The sequence below is a fragment of the Bactrocera oleae genome, chromosome 6 (genome assembly GCF_042242935.1).
Source record: "Bactrocera oleae isolate idBacOlea1 chromosome 6, idBacOlea1, whole genome shotgun sequence".
NCBI lineage: Eukaryota > Metazoa > Arthropoda > Insecta > Diptera > Tephritidae > Bactrocera > Bactrocera oleae.
Window position 1 is genome coordinate 68,642,012 of NC_091540.1, and position 20,528 is coordinate 68,662,539.

The following is a 20,528-nucleotide window of genomic DNA, read 5'->3' on the forward strand; positions in this document are numbered from 1 at the left end:
ATACATACATACATACATATGCAAGTAAATAGGCTCAGTCAATACGGAAACATTTACAATATATAAATATGTAATTTTTTTCATTTAAATGCAATAACTTTATACATACACAAACTAAGGTTAACTGTATATATGTACATTTTACATACACGCACGCTTAACAGATGAATATGCATTATTCTAATATGTTCCTTTAAGGATTTCAATATGTCTCTAATAATGTTTAACTCGCGTAGCTTTTTTTAATCTTTTTAAATATTTTTTTTTTTAATAATTTTTTTTTTGTTTTTCTTTTCTTGCTCATTATTCATTGTATACATAGATAGCTGTTGCTTATTCAAAAACATATTTATATACACATCTGTGTGTGTTTTTCGAAACGTATACAGTATTTCATATACAAATTATACTTTCATATTTGAACGCCAATTTGCACATCTATGGGTCCACACTAAATATTTAGGCTAAATATCACCAACGATTAAATCGTTAAACCTTAACAGACTTACTTACTAACTCAATTACAATAGAATAATTACAATAATTTTATTTTCTTTCTTCACCGTCAATTTCATACCATAATATAGTATATAATTCTATAAATATTCTTAAGCACTTCAACATTATATTTACCTCAAAGATACATATTACGTATACATATATATAATAATAATTGGTAATCTAATATTATATAACTCTACATAAATAGCGCTTTATGCTTTCAAGAATCTCACTGTTTCAACAGTTTTGAATAATTCACAATAAATTATTTATTAACAAATATAAGCTCGTTGAATTTCTTTTTTCGTTTTTTTTTTCTGCCCTAAATATGATATTTTTTTTACATTTCTCTGCTACTCTCCCTCTCCAGCAATCTACCAATGCTCTCGCTGCCATTATTAACAACTAACGCCCGCAAAGTATGCTACATTTCGTCAAGTGCATATTCGAAAAAATTTCATTTAAATGCTTTTTAAAATCGCTATACACCCTCCTCGCACTGTCGCTCATCCTCCGTATCTCATACATAGTCTGAGGGCACTGTTGCCGCCACAGTGCTTGTGCTTGTCTCGTTGATGGCCGCCAAGCGTGGTATGCGCCGCTGTGAGGCTTCGTTCGGTCCGCCGCTGCCGATGCCGCTCATTGTGCCGCCAACACCCATGCCCAAGACGCCACTGCTGGCAACACCGCCACCGCTGCTGCCTTCCCAATTGGGGAGTGGTTGTGACATGACCGTTAGGCCGACTATTTCGTAGGCACGCTCATTGCCGCCGCCTGGCACGGCGGTCACCGAGAGGTCAGAATAATAGGCGCTACTGGGCGCTGATGACACCACCATCGGAATGTCCTGTTCGTGTTGTTGGAAATTGTATTTCTGAAAGATAAAATTAAGTAGAATTTAATGTGTTAGCTGATTTTCGTGAACACAAACAATTGCGTGACAATGAGTGTGGTTTTTTCTTGGAAACTTTTTAAGATAAAAATTGAATTCGGAAATGAATTTTGCAAATAACTTTTAGCCAATTGAGATATGTATGCTTTATAGCTGAATAAACCTAGGTTTTTCGAAAAGCGCCCGAAACCATTCAGTGAATTGCCTACGACAAGTGATTCTACGCAGCCGAATCTATTTTTCATTCGAAGAGCTTATTTTGAAAAGCGAGCGCTTTCGAGAGCTCTCTGGAATATTGGGCCAAGACGACCAAAGGAAAACCCAATCATAATTACGTATGTACCTATAATCGGTGTATACAGTTAAACTATTTTCTTTTAATTCTTCAAGGCATAATTAAGATCACGCAAGATGAATTCATAATTTTGACTATGCACTCCTTCCAAAAATCGTGCCAGTTTATAAGAGCTAGGCTTTGTCGATCGAGATCATCTTCAATACTGACCACTGCTCATTGGAATGAGCATAAAAAAAATGAGAGAAAAGCTTATGGATTCGGACAATGTTAATTTTTTTTAATTATATAAATATAATAGAAACTTTGTGCTAATTCAACAACCTAAAAACTCTGAATTCCGAAATTCTGTCTATTGCCTTAACTCACCTCACCACACTGACTGTAGGCCGTATTTTGATATGACGGATTTGCCGAACGTACCGATTCGCGGTCCAATTCAGCGTACAATGCCTCATTAACTGGACTGTATGCATCGTCCATGTGTGTATAATGATTTTCGGCGGGCGACGATGATGGTGGTCCAATTTGATCGGGACTAGCCGAAGAGCGCCGACTCCATGACCAAACACCAGAATTACTATTCGGACGTCTTCGTATGCTATCGGCTTGATGTTTGATGGAGAGTGTGGAACGACCATTCGAGCCGCCATTACGATTGTTACGACACCACCAAGGTTGTGTACGACCAGCTGTAAAAAGAGAGTAAAGAAACAGTTATGGTAATTCTCCAAATTGTGCGAAGTTTAGAAATCTATTCTTTGATGAACAACAAAATAAATATACAAAGTTTACACAAGCTTTTGCAGCATTTCGGAACATATTAGTTTTCCTAAATGAAAACCTGAGAGGTGCCAAAGGTGATGTGATTGCTGTTAAACAAATACTATTAATTTGGCCTGTTATATCAAATATGCTTAGATAAATATAGAGAATTTCGAAAACAATTTCAAAAACGGCAAATACCTAAGAATATTTTAGGCATTAGTTATATATTTTACCAAATAATATTGAAATTCTTAACAACTCCTCAGTCCACAGTTGACTTCAGTATAACATTGTCTAAAAAATAATGTTTCATGATTATTTCTTATTTAATGTTGATACATATATGTATGATTGTGCCTATGTTTCCACGATCAGAGACCATCGCTTGGTTCTCTTCGTAGCCCTTTCCCGTTCCTCACCTCAAAATCACAAAGAAATTGAAAAAACCCAATACCATACTTAATGTTTGGTGAATTGAAAGGACAAAAAAAGACTTCGTGACGATTACAAAAATTTTCCAAAATATATTCATGTCATCAAAATTGACCAGGGCAAATAAAAAAGTTCGGGTGTAACGGAACATTTTATATTGCAAGGATCAAAGCAGAGGAAATACCATCAGGTGTAGCAAAACTACATATTAAACTAGAAGTTCAGCTGCACCGAAGCTCTACTCAAAAAAGGACATGATTTTGAACCATTACTTTGTATGGAAATATATCTTATAGTGGTACGATATTCGCGTTTTCGAGTAAATAGCAGTTTCTTGGAAAAAAAGAACGTGTGCAACTTTATTTACACTTTAAGGGGTCAAAGACCCCTTTGTTTACATTGATAAACAGCTAGCCAAGCTCACAAAGCTCACAACCTTTGATTACATTTAGCCAAGACAACTACCTTTGTTTATAATTGGGGTCAATGGCTCTTTTGTTTACATTTTATGGGGTCAATGACCCTTTTGTTGATATTATGAGGTTAATGACACTTTTATTTAGCCAATGATTAGATGGTATATTAGGACGGTCCTTAATTTTAAGAAGCACATCTTAAAATAAATTTTGAATTCAATCGAAGACCTAGCCCTTAAACACTAACGGTAATTACATACAATCTAGGTAAAAATAGCATCTGCTAACAACAACAACTCCTTATTGTATGTGCAATGTTGAGTAAATATTCTCGTGCTGTCGCTCTGCTTTTTCATATAACATACATATGTGTATACAACTGTACTTACAAGTGTTAAAATACACGGATGTCATACATTGAATGAGTGAATGTTGGGGCGTTGCCAAAAACGTTGCACTCCAAGCAACAATAAGAACAACAACTGCCAGCGCTCTGCCGGCAGTGACACCGTAGTAGAATTATAGCATTTTATCAAACTATTTATTATAAGTTTTTATGTTTTTTGTTTCTTAAAACGAACACAGTTTTCATTCACATTTCAGTTCAATTAAATGCATAGCGTGTGATTTGAAAAGCGACAGGCTGACTATGCAGCATATTTGTTTTAAACACTATAAAGGCACAACGAGGCGTATGAGTAATGTAGGCAGTTTAAAGTGCGATTATTTATGGGTTACAACATAGTATAATACATATGTATGTACATATGCATAAATACTCAGCCGCATGCGCATATAAATATACAGTTATTATATATGCATATATGTGGCTGTGGAGTTTGGTGGTTCATTGGTGCTAACCCGTCACAATACAAATTGGTGTTGACTTTTATCGAGCGTGTCATTAATAGCGCACTTTAAGATCAAAGAAAACTCTTAGTCATACACACAGCAGATCTACATATATACACACAGCTTCTTAGCGCTGTCACACACATGCTCCTTCACGTAGAAGCTTATGTAAACAGATACTCGCATATCAATATAAATATGAGATTGTAAGGCGATTAGAGAGGGTGGGAAGGATATCTAGTCAAACGCCGTAAAATTCCAATATTTATCGCTTTCATAGTTATGAATGACTTCGTTGACAGTCAACAGTTGGGGGTGTGGTTACAGCTGGTAGTGTCAAATATGGTTACATATGTATGTATGCATGTGACGGCATGTCAGTAGTTCGAGTTGTTTGCCTTTGCCTGTCTGTTTGTTAAGCATTCGCGTTCGATTACACACTCAATTATTTATACGAATGTAAATTGTTTGTTGAAAAACAACGGCGTGATTATGTGTGCAATTGCTTGCACGATATGTATGTATGTATGGGTGCGTGTGTGTATTTGAAATTTGCAAGTGTTTATTTGCAAACAAAAAATTACCAACATATTTGATAATAATCTCTGGTTGATTATTCATTGAATCATGTGCAAGAGTACTCGTGTGTGTGTGTGTGTGTGTCTGTGCTGGTTTTAACTTTCACTTGTCTAACGTTAGTAATTAATAAGGCTGAGTCAGTTTGGCGAACTTACATACATACATTGAAAAGTACATATTCAATATGAATATTTAAATGCAATCAATTTTTAATAAAAGTAGTATCTATTGAGTGGTAAAAGAGGAGCTCAAATGAGTGGTGTAAAAACTGCTGATAAAAATCCACAGGTCAACTCGATACAGTAGTCATCAGAAAAACAATGTACACTAGACGCCATCTAGTCACAAGTAGACTAAAAAAGATAAACATTAACTTACATTAACATTAACCGAAGCTATATGCTGTAATGGTCAGATATAAACAACATGATCGGAGATTATAGCGTTATTTTTGGTAATAATATGTGCCAGATTTTATGAAGATATCTTGTCAAATACAAAAGTAGTCCGCTTTGAACAATCTATTCGAAAATTATAGCCTTTGCCTTGAATAATAAACTATGCTAAATTTTGAAAAGATTTCTTGTCAAATACAAAAGTTTTCTTTAGAAGGACTTGCTTTTGATCGGTCTGTTTGTATGGCAACTAAATGTTCTTCGTTGCAAACTTAATACAACTGTTCGCGGTATACAAATTTTAAAGTAATTGCTCAAAGCAATCTCTCTTGTTGCAATATCAGAAATATTTACTAAAAGTTTTAAAATTTCGAACATGTTAAAGAAATTGAGAGTTTTAAGATTTTCCCCAAGATATCCAAAGCCGTGCGAGTATCAATAACAAATACCACCAACACCCATACATGTCTGTGCATAACATTGTAGTTGTCGGTTTTGTCATCCGAATTACTGCAGTGACAAATCGCCGATGTTGACCAATGACCATTAGCATTTTGGCATAAGAAAAGAGAAAAATGCAATCGAAAAGCCAATTAGCCATTGGCGATGTTCAACGCTGAGTAGCGGAATTTGTTAACCGTTTTTCGTTGTTTTACTCGCTGCTACTCTCGAATTTTTTCGGGAAGAACAGTTAAGCGCAAGTTGACTTCGTTGTTGCGCAGTGAAAAGTTAAACAAACAACGAAAAATAAAAAAACAAAAAAAAAAAAAATGAAAAAGAAAAAGACTAGGAGAAAGGATAAACATTGAAAAAAGCAACAACAATAACGAAAACTTTGATCGTAACGCAGTTAACTTAAATCACCGAAACTAAGTTCGGTCGCGTGTGTAATTCGGCGCTGACGTTTGGTTTTTGCATGTGTGTTGTTGTTATTTTCAACACAGTTAAGAAACTAGAAAAAATTGAAGTAATTCAACAAATCGTTAACATGGCAAGCGCTGTGGCATGTTTATAGCCGAGTGCGTCGGTGGACGCTGGGTTCTTTACTGCTAAATATTTAACACAAAAGGAAAATTGATGTTGGGAGAAGTCTTGATTGTTGTTTTTGTATTAGTATAAAAAAGTCATACTTTTGAGGTTTGACGTAGATTTCTAGTTTTACATCCGGGCTGTTTAGTTTTGTTATGTAGATTATTCTTTCGTAAAAACGTTTCTTAGACGATTCCAAAATCGACGTCTCTCGTCTTCTGTTGACCAAATTCGTAAAGATTTAAAAAATCTAGCTAACAATCGCGGCTCAAAGAAAAATACCAACCATTGTTATTTTTGTGATTATAGCAACAAAGAAACTAGCCAAATAATTTTGGGAAATGGAGCTGACAGTGCTTCGCTGAATAAAAATGTAAGTTGGTTCAGAGCAATCCGAAGACGGTGTAAGACCACGACTAAAGCTAAGACCAAGCATCAAATTTACTACTTAGTTCAAGACTAAGATCACAATACTTTGTTTTCGAGACGACATTGACGACTCATCAAAAATAGGTGTCTTAGAACTCCATATGCAATAATCCTGAAGTACATCAGTTTCAAGACTCGGGTTTTTTGCTAAGTAAACTTAAATCACAATTAATTATCATGAAACATTTACAAATACTTAAGCAGAGGGCGCCAAAAGATACATGAAAAAGAAGCATTGATTCTGTAGAAAAAATGTGGGTGAAGCATATACGTATGTATGTATGTACAACGCTGAGAGAAAAAAAGTTTGGTTACAAAGTGAAACAGGCGAACAGATTAACGATTTGTTGAGAACGAAAAGACACGCGCCGCAAATCCTTTGACAATCACAAAGCATACACAAACTAAAAAAGTAGAAACACCGAAAGGCCGAAAAAATGTGACATACAGTTAAAACCGTTGTGAGTACAGCAATACAAACAGTTAAAAATTCCAAGCAAATCGTTGCGAATAAAAGGAATAAAGTCACAAGGAACGCACGTCGCTGAGGTTACGCGAAGCAAAAGCGCGGTTCGTGTTTGTTTTTTGTTTTCATCCCGAAATGCAAACTGGCAATTAAACGTTTGCACTTTTATTTCCTCTTGTCAACACGCCTAAGAGGCTCAAGCAACCAACTGCCAAAAAAAAAAACAAGGAGAACAAACACACAAGCGAACCCAAATCGATTTGCGCTCAAAGGCGGCTGAGTTCGCTATGCCATTAGGTTGCTGGAGAGGACAAGCGCGCCCGGGGTGAGTAATGAAGTGCATGCACGCACGACAAGCCACGCGGTTTCGATGTCGTTCATAGCGCGCGCAAACACAAAGGTCAGCGATCAACCGATGTGGCGCTTAGCTGGCTGGTGCTGGTGCTGGTGCGTTCCACAACGTTCAGCTTTTTGCTCTTCGGGCGGAAGTTATGTCACTTATCCTTGGCCGTTTCTCACTGTGGCGCTAAGCGTGTACGTGCGAAGTGGAGCTGGGAGGTCGCCGTGTGTTTGCGATTGCTTTGCGTTTTTTTTCGAGATTTTTCAGCCGATTAAAAGTGGCTGAGATTGTAGGTATGCGTAGCAAAGCAGTTTGCATAACAGTACTTTGTGTGTAAAAGTTGGCCGGTTGACAGTTGAACATGGGCGCGGGCGCTGGCAATTACGCGACATCACTGACCCGCATTTGCGTGTGGCCGCAATCGGAAAATCGGATTGGTAATAGACAAATAGTGGCAGATATGTGTGTTTGGCGAAAAGAGCAACAGCGGAAGAAAATTGATGCATGTAATGGTTTGGTGAGCTTACGAAAAAATGCTAATTACTTCTTTGACGAGTTGGCCTCTTGACCCAGTGCCCAACCTCTGATTTGAAAGTATTACATATATTTACAAATAGCAAGAAAGCGCGCACATATGTATTCCTATTAAAAGTGGATATGCCATATGTATATATTATATGTAAAGAGGGAATGTTAGGGTGTAAACTGTTAATTGCAGCTTATTTCTGAGTAATAAAAGTCGTAACTTTATAAAATATTTTTGTGTGTTTAAAGTCCTGAAGAAATTTGCCAGCTTCCCTTTAAACCAGAAAAACTTTTCAAGCTGCTGAGGAGGTGGATCAGTCTTTTTAACATTGCATATAGGAATAACATTGAGTATAACCATCAACTCTTTCAAAATCGGGAAGGATTTCACCGTACCGTTCGATACCAGGTGAGGTTTTCGATATGGTGATTCCTTTTCATGCGCCTTCTTCAATATAATGCTAGAAAAAGTGATATATGCTGGTAATCTGAACCGCAGAGACATTATCTCATGAACATACTACGAGGGGGTACGCAGTTGACAACAAAGTCGTCAGAGCAGCTCTTTTCCAAATGAAAAAAGAAACAAAAGAGGTTGGTCTTTTTGTGAACGAGGACAAGACAAGGTACCTGTAGACCATACACAAATATTCCTCACATCTTGGGAACTACGTCTTTGTTGGCAGCTTTAAATTTGAGAAAGTAAAAGACTTTGTCTATCTGGGAACCAACACTAATACCATCAACAATCTAAGCCTCGAGATCAAGCGCAGCGCCTGTTTGCTACTTTAGAATTGGTTAGCAATTGAGAAGTAGATTCCTCGACGAACCGAATTATATCTATAAGTTATCACACCCGTTCTATTATATGGCGCAGAAATATAGACGATAGCGAATCGTGAGCATAAAAATCTAACGAATGCGCTGGATGGGATGCTCCTGCGAAAAGCTGCTTCGATTCGAGATCCATGGGTGGACAGTGTACACCGTATCGACTGGAAGAAACAAGGGCATAGGGAACTGTTTGCACTTGGCATGTACTACCCCCGGTTGAAGTACCCTTTTTGACATAAGACTGGCAAAATAAACGACGTTTTGGTTTAGCGAGTTAACCCATTTTTGGGAGTTTTCAACATAACTGCTACATGCGGGGTGAACGTGGTTATTAACCGATTATGTGTAAAAATACCACCTTAATGTCGATTAACATATGCATAAAAGCCGTGCCTAACTAAATTTACTATCAGGTTGACGCTATGTCAATTATAAACTAGTTAAATTCTTCTTAAATACGGTTGTATACACGTATTTGCAGTGTTGCATGTCACTTAACCGTTATGCGCGGCGGCACATTAGCTTCGCATTAAATTTTTATCAACGCAACATTATCTTTTGGCGTTCGACTGCTTGATTGTTGGTCGCGCAAGTGCGCCCTGTCTCCGCCACTCAAGTAGCAAATGCCGATTATTAAATTACGAGTAGGTTGCTCCAATGTGGGCTACCGAACGCTCACTGTGGAATGCCTCACAGCTGCCAAGCCGTTTTGTACATGTCAATTGCACATAAATAATTTATTGTTGCAACAAAATATTTGTTTTCTTGTGTGACCGTTGTTTTGTCTCAAGCAGCATGCATACACAATATTTGCTTTTATTTTAATTTTTTAAATAATAATAAAATAAATATTAAAAGCGTTTGTGGGGCAGCTGCCAGCACGCTAGTCTCGAGCAAGCGCGTCTAAGTCACTCGCATGTATATCTTGACAGCGATACATAAACGATATGACCTTTTATTTTGACTTAGCATGTGAGAACTAGTTCTTCCAACTGAAGTTGTCGCTCAGTTTAAATAATAAAACGGTAAATGGGTCGCTGTGGCATGTTCGTTCAAGGGATATTGTACACATATCTATCAATAATATCTAACATGAAGTAGAAAAATGTGATCTTGATTTATGAAATTCTTATTAATTATTGACATATCGAAACTTGCTTATGTTTATCTTTTGTTTATTTAAGTGCTAAGTTCTTTTTAAATTCTGCACTTAAATAACAGATTGAATTCGATAGTTATTATTTGGCTTCTGCATATGAAAGCATTTACTATTGAAATCGCAGAGCGACATCTGTATTTGAATGTTTCGGTTATAAGGCAAAATTGGGAACAAAACTAAGAAAACGAAGAAATACTTCAAAAAAGGCCAAAGCCAACATAAAAATTATAATTCATTTAAAGATGTGGTTTAAAACGTAGTTCAATACCTCTACAAAAACTAAAGTACAAGTCTAAGACCAAGACCACGACCAGGTTAACCCTAATTATGATTACTATTTAATATGATTTACTAAGTTTTATCAGGACTGAAACGTCAGAAAAAACATATTATTTCTGAAAGATAGAACTATGACGGATTTAAAGTATGAATCACTGATATTTTTCAGTTAATCAGTTAATCAGATTACAGGTATTCAGAAATTATAACTATTTATCAAAACAGAATGTCCCAAAATTTAAATCACTCATAGCGTTCTTTGCAATTATTTAACATAGGTTAATAATATGAGTAGAGAAATGGAAAGCAGTCAAAATTTCTTGAATTCATGTATATATTCCGATTGGCGCGACGTTTCGAAAAAATTTATAAGAAACAATTTGATAGATTGCCATTGTGAACCCGATTCGCCAACTGCTCATCAATTGTGTTCAACAACTAAATTGAGATTTAAAAACAACTTCTTTATATAAGATTGCGCGAAATACCACGGCGTTACTTTATTAAGCAAAATTTATTTAACAAAATTGAAATTAAGCGTGAACATGACCTGCCATGACAAACTGTGGTGGACTATTTTTTAGTGGCAGAGATTTAATGTGCCACATATGTATGCAATTGCAGGCAAATGTGGCATGCAACAGCCGTCAAGTGGGAATCAAAGCGCAAATGAAGATGTGTGAACCGAGTGCTGAACAGAACGAAGAAATTGTCATTACCGTAAGTGCGTCCCCAAATTAGGAGACAACGTCGCATATGCTACACTTAAAAATATACGCATTTGTACTTGTGCAAATGCGTGTGAAATGTAGTAATGTGTGTGTGTAAAATTAAAAATACTCGATGGGCGTTAAAATAACAAATCTTCAGCGACATATTTCTGTATCTGCCTGCGAAAGGGAGTTTCGGCGAGAAGGAGGCTGGGGCTGAAGAAGATTCCTACCAATGCAAAATGCTTGTGAATAAAGTGACTGCAGCTGTAGTACAACAACAGCATTATAAAGGAACAATACTAAGTGCAAGAGTAAGCAAGAAGCTGATCTTCGCGCACTAAAAATTATTTGAGCAAAATTCGAGGAGGCAGCAGGCAAAACGTTGAATGAGCATTAAATTGGCGAAGGCAAGGCGGTATATATGTAAGCAAGCATGTACAAGTGTCACCTAGCACAGTATATTGCAACTGAATCATGCAATTTATGTACGTAGGGTCTCTGTGCGCCGACTCTTCCTTATGCAGATGAAGCAGCGAAGGCGAACCTGGTCCACACACACACACACACAAACACACACATACAAACAAGGAGAATGCTCGGGCACATGAAGTATTTACAGCCAACAATCCACCATGGACCATTTAATTAAATTGTTGCCACAGCAGTCAGTGGCAGTAGCAGCAATAGCTGCGACAACAACAACAACAGACAACAAGTGCACACTTCATTGTATTTTAAATTTATGCAAAGACGAAAATAATTTCACTGCGACAATGTCAACAACAATTGCCGCTTGCTGGTCCGCCAAAGCGACTAAACAACAACAATTTGCTGTTTTGTCTTTGCTGGGCATGGGAATGCGTCTTCCATGGTTGAAGAGGCGGTTGCGAGTTGGTGATTTTCGTTTGCGATTGCGTCGCGTTCTGAGTTGCAGAAATGTGTTGGATTTTATTGTCGTCACTGTCGTGTGCAACGTCGGAAGCTTGCATCTATTTGGTGCGCGTTCGATTTGGGCAGTGAAGAGGGCTCTTGCTTGAGAATTAAAAATTTACTTAGAATTTTTGGCATATTTGTGGGGTAGCTTCGGCACAATTAATCAACTTAATTGCAGTAAATTTGAGATATGGAATTGAAAATTAGTTATTATAGCAATATAAAGCAAATAAGATCAATTTGGGGTTCATGCTAACTAATTTTACTATACTACTCACTACATGAAGTGTGGAAAGTATGGATCTAAATGCTACCCAACCCGTTCGTGGAATACACTAAAAAAAACTAGAGAAAATTATTTTTAAAATTTTTTCACATATAGCTTTAGGTTTTAGTATTATAACTTCTAACAAAAATTTATGTCAATTAAGCATTAATTTAGTTTAGATACAGTAGATTTACATACAATTAAGATTCGAATTGCCAAAATTTCTTTAATTGCCAATTAGGGTATTCGTTTGAGTAGCCATAAAAATGTCAAAGTTATTATACCGAAGGACTGTAATCATAAAAGAAAGGGATTGGATGCGATCTTTTCCAATATATTTTGTGAGAGCCTACCATTGAAAGTGCGCAAACCTTTCTATATATTGTGTTTTCAAAGTTTAATTTATGAACAAATTTTAACTGACTATATCTTTTTTTGTTAATGAATTGGCCAAGGTGGCGTATTTAATAAATTTTAGGCCGGCAATATATCCCTTTCTTAAATGGCACACCTAGTCTGAAAGTTATGAAAAATAATTAGTCTTTATACTTTTTGCAAATTTCGATAGTCTTTACTATTAAAAATGCCATACTAAAATTTAAAATCGATATCTCAAATATTGTAGTTTTTTCTCAAAGCTACATTTTTCATATTTGTTTTGGTGATTTCTCGAAGACAAATGTCAGATTAGTCTCATGATCAGAAAATAATTTTGAGTAAAATTTTGTTTTTCTAAATGCAGCCCTTTTGTCAATTATTGATTTTTTTACGACCGTAGGTCATTCTACGGACAATATCTTCAAGAGAGTATTGTATTTTAGGTTTCATTCACGGAGTTGGTTGAATTACAGTCACTTTTCTGAGAAAATTTACGTTAGTAAAGTATACATTTTTATATCATCAGAAAGTAGAGATTATACCGGATTTAGTGAATTAAATTTATTTTTCTAAGATAAAGATCAAAATACCAAAAACTTGGATATTTGAATTTTCCATATACATTTTGAGGTTATGTGAAAAGGTGTTGATACAAAAGTTGTAGATCTTTTCATTACCTACAATTTTGCAATATAACTTTTTCCTATAGGACTCGTAGTTCGCCGGAAATCGAGTTAAATCGATTTAATTCTTAACAATTCAACCACGCTCTTCATCTTCCCGACCTCAGATCGGCCTTCAATTATTTTTCCTTTATTTTTTGTCAGTTTATCTCACGTTTCCAACTGGTTTAAATCTACTATGCATTTCTTTCATATATTACCATTTTGAAAAGTTTCTGTCATGGTATAAAATTGTGTTCATAGACATACATATCTATAATTGTACGTATGTATATATCTTAAGTACGTATGAATCCACTCCTACTTTCACTTAATTAGTTGTCGAACTGCACACTTAAGCCGGAGCAAATTGCCAATGTTTCAGCCTCAATTGCTGCTCTATCATTGCAAACGGTTGGCACACACACACACACACGCAAGCACATAAATAAATAAAAACTTTGGCACATTACTTAGCAGCAGTTGTTTTTGTTGTTGTAGATTTAAAATATTTGCTATCTTCCATCACTTTGTCTCTTGCGTCGATGCCACATTTACGGTGAATTCTGGCAACGATGTTGCAACAAGCGGCATAATCGCATGCGATTGCGTAAACTAGAAATTTGTTGTTGTTGTTTTGTTGCCAATGCCTTTGCTATTATTACCATTTCATTGCTGTGTTTCTGGCTCATTTAAGTTATGAGTAGAGTGAATATTTCGTTGCGCATGGTTGCATGCAACAAGCGAACAGATCGCGACATGCAACATCAGCAGCGTGGCAGTTGCGTGGTGATGTTGGCATTAAATTAGCGGCCTTCTCATGCTAGTCGTTGCAGATTGTTTTTTGTTGTTTTTGTTGTTGTTGTTCTTGTTTTTGTTGTTGGCTACGCAGCATAGAGAATAACAATATGCCAACGAGTGTAAAATTGGTTTAAAAATAATTTAATTTTTTGGAGTGGCATGCAGCGTAAATGCATGGGTGTATGTGTGCCTGTGTGTGATTATGCTGAGTGCAACACTGACACTGCAGCAGCTGTTGCAGACAGGCAGCGAACATTAATGCAATAATCGCAACCAAATTTGTCATGTACGAGAGTATGCGTGTATGTGTGTGTTTGCACAAAGATTTTACGATGTTTTCGCCGACATTTTCATTTACAGTTTCCTTCATACAATTTGTTCGTTTTGCAATTTTTCCCGCTTCTACTTTATTCGGCGTCTTCTATTGTTTATCTCAACGCTGTGGCGTTAGTTGCATGCAACGCCGCCTACACGCAGCTTTGCGTTTCACTGGCGCATTAGCGAAATTACGTTTTAAAATGCAAATTGAATTTGAAATTGAAATTGCCGAATTCGCGGCGGAAAAAAGTTTATCGTCACATTGCATCAATTAATTGCAAAATAAGCGCGCTCACACCCTCAACGGCGTGTAGGTACACGCTACATGTCAACAATTTGTTGTCGTGTTGCATGTTCGCCTTAAGTTGTATTTACTTATTGATGCAGTGTTGTTGCTGTTGTATTCGCATTTGCCACATTATTGACACTCAAATTTAATCTGGCGTCTAAGTCAACTGGCTTTTTAAACGCGCGGCGGCAGATAAGCAGCGCACTAGCATAGCGCGGACAAGGGCTTGCGGCAATTTCAGCTAATGTACAGTTGTGTAAGTGCACGCGTGCGTTTTGAAAAAGTATTACCGAATTGTTGCTACTGCAGCTGCCATTTGGCTGCTACTCACTGTTCATAAGCCTGCGAATCGCCTGGAAAAATCGCTTGAGAAAAATAATTTGTTGTTGTTGCAAGCAAATAAAAAAAGGAAAGCAATAAAAATCGAAAAAAGTCTTATCGCGCATTTGTCACTTTACCTGACAGCGGAATTTTAACGGTTAAGTTAAGTTTCCGAGCGCGCCACACACAAATCGCTTTGAAAGTGACACTTTTTGCTGTATTTGTTGTTGTTATTGCCGCGCACTGGCTATTTACTCATTGTTTATGTGACATAGATTATGCTGTATTTAATGTAAGTACATACATGTGTACGTTATGTTGCAAGTTACTTGCTCACTTTTTTTTTCTAGAGTCATGCGGCGTTTAACGTTTTTCACATGCAGACCAACAAGCTCACATACATATGCACACATTCCAATGAGTCACTCTATTTTCAATCTTGACTTATTTGCATAAATTTATAAGTTTATTTAATCCCCATAATTCATGTGAAAATCCGTATTTATACTTACCATTACCGTTCGCTGATTTTATTCTGCAAAAAAGTGGTAAAAGAAAGAAAAGTTATATAGTTTAGAGTAATAAAGGTGATGTAACTGTAAATACATAAATTAAGGTGTATTACATTAATAGTTAATACTTTGGAATTATTATATGATATAATATACGAATGTTGCCGGAAAACTAAAGACTTAAGCGACAAACTTGGAATTCGTTTGAGTACAAGTTTTATTTATTTCAATGCGCTTAGCTAAAACTGATAAATAATATAATAATATAAAAAAATATGTTTTTGACACAAATTTGAAAACTATTTTCTGGTTTGAATTTTTTACACCGTTCTGCACTTCTCGTTATTTAATTTATTTTGTAATAGTTATTTAATATTATTATGAATAATTATGAATATCTCTGGTGCATTGTGATAAAGTCAGTTTCCATCCACACTCACTAAGCTTCGAAGATTTATATATTGAATTGTATTTCAATCATAAATTTTTCGAGACTTTCTTTTGTTCCAATGTTAGAAATTATTTTAAAATAAAATAAAAAGTCTTCATGAGTGGGATATTGTGATATTTTAGTTTCAATCTCATCGCAGCTTGGTCATATAGTCACATATGCTAACTGCTCTATCTATCCTAGCACTATTTGAGTTAGTCAGCAGCAAGACAAGGCTTTAATCAGTTCTTGATATAACCTAACTTTTTTACCAACATAACCTAATTTACATTGTTGCTTTTTTCGTTGAATATCTCTTTTATCGAATTCAACTTTGCTATTGAGCAGAGAAATAGCTAATCGCACACGGCTGATAATTTTAGCTGTTGGAATACAGTCATGCATTTTTTTTTTTACATATAGGATTTGTATTTTATAATCTAACAATTAAGGAATGGCAAAGTTCGAGTATAAGCGAACATTTCATAATCTTGTTACTTGCAAGGGTCAACGCTGGCTAAATAACTGTAAGTAATATTAAAAAATATAGTGAAAGGGTTCAACTTCATTGTTTGACGAAATTGTGAATGGATGTGTTGTTGTAAATTTGGTGTCACATGAACTTATTTTGAAGATCAGAGACTTACTTAGTTTTATTATTATATTTTACTTTCCGTCAGCGAAAATTATACTAAAATCATTGGGGGCAATTTTATAAATCTATAAGTATAAATATATATATGGGATAAAGTCAGCCGGACGTTTGCAATTTTGTCTATTTTAGACACAATGATATACTGTTATTAGAAAAAAGACGCTCACTCAATTTCATTAAAATAACTCCCATATTGGCCGATATATGTAGTATAAAGTCGACTGGAAGTTCAATAAACCTTATATTAAGTATATGGGGGCTAACGGAGTATTGATCCGATTCAACCACAAGAACACAAGGATGTATTATTATGTATTAGAGAAACATTTTTCCCTAATTTCAATAGTATATCTCACAGATTGACTGATAATTTCGGCAAAAAGTTAGCCATATGCACTGGGATCCACATATTTAGCGTCCGGGTTCTTCAAAAATTATGGCCTGATTGTGACAGTTTTTAGGCGTAGAATGAAATACCTTGAGCACATTATTTGTGCAAAGCTTTATTCGAGTACATTGATGGGCTCTTGATTTGTATACTGGAAAGTGAATGAATCAGATGGAATTTAAAATTTTGTTATATAAGAAGTAGGCGCAGTTTTTGTCTGATTTCGCCTATTTTCACGCTGTAATTTGGAAATGTCAGGGTACTATTACACACAGAATTTCGTTTAAATCGATAGAGTAAGTCCCGAGATATGGATATTCCCTTAATTGGGAGCGGTGCCACGCTCATTATAGTTTTTGAAATTTTAAGATTTAATTGTAACAAATGAATATTACCCACAATCATATAAAGTATAATTCGTGATTATAACGTCTCACTCGGAATGGCAAATCACACTAAAACCATACATAAGTGAGTCTACATTCTTTTTTTTTAGCTTATAACAAAAATCGCCGCCTCTAGAAGCACCGACGAGCGCCTCTATAAATACCAAACACTACTACAGCATTTATTTACCAGATAATGTCTAAATTAAAAAATTAAAGCAAATTGCCGCTTTATCTCAAAAGTTAAAATTCTTTTGCTGCTACCAGAAACGCTTTCATAAAATTGTTCAAGTAATTTCGTAACACCGTTAACAGGAGCAGACATACGAAACACTATGTAATAAATTCGTCAACTGCAAATAGCAAACTGTGGTCACAAAATCATCAAATCGGATAAACGTTTCCAACTCTAAATGACATCAAATTACAAACTTAGATTGGCTGTGAAATTGCACCCGAAGAAAAAGCAAACAAACGAGGCAAAACAATACAGAAATTTAAAGTAATAAAGCGGCAGTGTGATATAGAAGCAAACCAAACAACAACAATAATAACAAAAGCGATAAAACTAAACTGAAATGAAGTGAAGTAAAATGAAGCAGAAAGTAGCTGCGTTGTGCGGCTGTGAAATGTTTATGACGTTTCCATTTGCGTAACAACAGAATTGCATTTGCCACCACCAACAATAATCGCAAAAATACTTTGTTTACAACTTAATGTGCGACGATTTGAGGCGATTGCTGTTGAGTCTAACGAAATAGAAAAACCTGTGAAATGACCAAGCAATAAGCGACTGTATTGGACGAGTATATTTATCTATGTATATGTAGGATGCATGAGTACGAGGTAGGAAGAGATTCGGCTGCATGTAGACATTTTTTTAAAAAGCAAATGGGATAAAAACTGAGAGTTTTCTGCATTGTTTACATATCTACTTTCTATATACACAGTTAAGACGAGCGCTGCTGGAGAAATACACATAATTTCAGTCCTCGAACTTTTTAGTAAGTTACTTTTAAAGCAAGTATGTGATAGCCTTTTATGTAAGCTTTGCTGAAACTTTTTGGGAGCTTTTCTGACTAATCAAATGATGTGCGCTAATGGCATTTAGGGCTCAACTTTATATATAAACATATATAATTTGTTAACGCTTATTGGCTTCTTATTGCGGAAAAAGTTTTTGAAATCAAATAATTCTTTTCATTGGAGTTTATTAAAGACAAAAGCATATACTCAGCTTTTTGACTGTAAAAGCATTTTATAGTGAGGTTCGATAACCAATTTTGAACGAATTTTCTCATAATGCTTAGTATGTAGGGTATGCAGCATCCGTTGTTATGCTTTTTATATGAACAATTTTTTACATTTCAGTTTGCCACCTTTGCTAAGAAGCTTTTTAATTAATTTAAATTCCACCGATTGGTAAGGATATGACGATAGATCTAGTTATGATAGCAAAAATAACAGATTATACTATTTGTTGTAAAGAATGCAGCGCCTTACCTCCCTTCTTGTAGATTTTTTAGGCTATAGTTTTGATAAACAGGAAAATACGTTAGATACGGTTGTACCAAATCTAGAATATCCTTCATGTGTGCAAAATTTCAGATCGATATCTCAAAAACTGAGGAACTAGCTGAAGTCTATAAAGTCAGTTAGACAGACGGACATGACTCAGCTCGCAACGCTGTTCATTTATATACTATAAATGAGAAGAGTCTCCGACCTTATCTTTCGGATGTTACAAATATTGTGGCAAACTTAATATACTCTATTCAGAGTATACAAAGATATATAACCAATCTAAAAAGAGTATAGTGAGTTTTAATACCAGGAAGTTTTTTGTATACCCAATTGATAATTTGATGATTTTTTGTCGTTTATTTTTTACCAGCCTCGCTGAATTCAGGAGAAAACTGGGTAATTTTATCTAGCACGTTATTGTCACTCGCTTCCAAGATAATAGGGCTCTCGGAATAATTTTATGAAACACTCTGTTACTGGGCGATGTTTACTTTTATGAAATTGCGCCAAAAGGTAGGCAATACTTCCTATGTCATCTCACGTGATCTTGCCATCAACGCGAGCTTTTACTAAAATAAATTTTAGTTGATCATAATTCGTATCAAAAAACTTTTTAGGTTTTTCCTTTAATATCCCTTTTCATATGTATCAAAATGACCTCGTATCTATTTGACAACTACAACAACTATATTTGCGGCGAAAAAGGTTTTGTAGCAAATGCATACCGAAGAAAGGTTTGGTCCAGCTTGCGAAATTGAATCGCAAGTAGAAAGGAAGTTGAAGTTGCACTCAACGAAATGCAAACCGAAGTGATTTTCCAGCAGCAGAACAAACAAAAAAAGCGTAAAAAACGGCAGGCAACAAAGTGAAAGAAAATGTCGCCAGCTGCCGACTGCTGATGTTGGTAGCAAATGAGATTTGCACTATTTATGGCTGCTGTGCCACAATTGCGGCGGACAAGTCGCAAGTAGTGCAGCTGAAATACATATTTACCTATTTGTGTGTGTGTGTATGAGCGTATGTGTGTGTAGCAGGTGAAACAGGCACAACTCAGCGCAAGTCAAATAAAAATGTCAGTTAAATAGACCGAAAAGAAGAGGGACGCAAAAGCGCTGCTGAGTGTGGTTGTGGCAACTATGTTGACTGTTGTTGTCGTTGTTGTAGCTGTTGCTGCCTGAAGGAACAAAAGCGGTTAACGGCGGCTAAAGCGGTATCTAAGCAGCTGAAGTTAAATTATGTTACAAAGCTTCTCACTTTGTTGCCGCTGGTGATTTAATTACGTTGCACAAGTGTTTACCTTGATAAGCGTGCATGCATGCCACATACAACAACACACGTAAGCTTGTGAACCTATATCCCGTTTGTGTGCGCCACAACAATATTACTTGACGCTGCTGCTTTTGTTGCCCGCTTTGTAGTCGCGTTTAATGGCATTTTTACGCGCTTACCAACTGACATTGCGCAAGTATGTGGCAAATAGAATAAAGTTAAATGGAAATTTTAATTGCATTGCATTTCATCTTATTTGCTAGAATTTTTTCGCTTTCCACTTTCCTCGAGCACAGCATTGCATTGCATTTGTGTTAGTGGATGCTTGAACTCTCAACTCTGAATGCCAGTTGCCACACTTTCATTTGCTTTAGCAAATATATAATTTGCGCTTCAATTTAAGTGAAATTCATTTAAACTCAACCCGAAATGAGCGTACTAACGGACTGAATGAATAACTGTAGTTGCTCGTTGCTGCTAAATGTGTTCT

General features: G+C 35.9%; 1 protein-coding gene across 3 annotated transcripts in view; it reads right to left on the reverse strand.

The window, feature by feature from the left end:
• Positions 1-796: 796 nt before the first annotated feature.
• The window catches only part of LOC106622943 (uncharacterized), a 252,322-nt gene continuing 232,590 nt past the window's right edge, over positions 797-20,528 (reverse strand). For 2 of the 3 annotated variants that reach the window (XM_036364488.2, XM_070111422.1), the window contains 3 exons: positions 15,387-15,409; positions 2,058-2,380; positions 797-1,375 (listed from right to left, as the gene is read on the reverse strand). In XM_036364488.2, coding sequence (XP_036220381.2) covers positions 1,022-1,375; positions 2,058-2,380; positions 15,387-15,409 — 700 coding nt within the window. In that variant the 3' untranslated portion in view covers positions 797-1,021. The remainder of the gene's footprint in view (positions 1,376-2,057; positions 2,381-15,386; positions 15,410-20,528) is intronic. The other variant, XM_036364489.2, reaches the window with a different exon arrangement.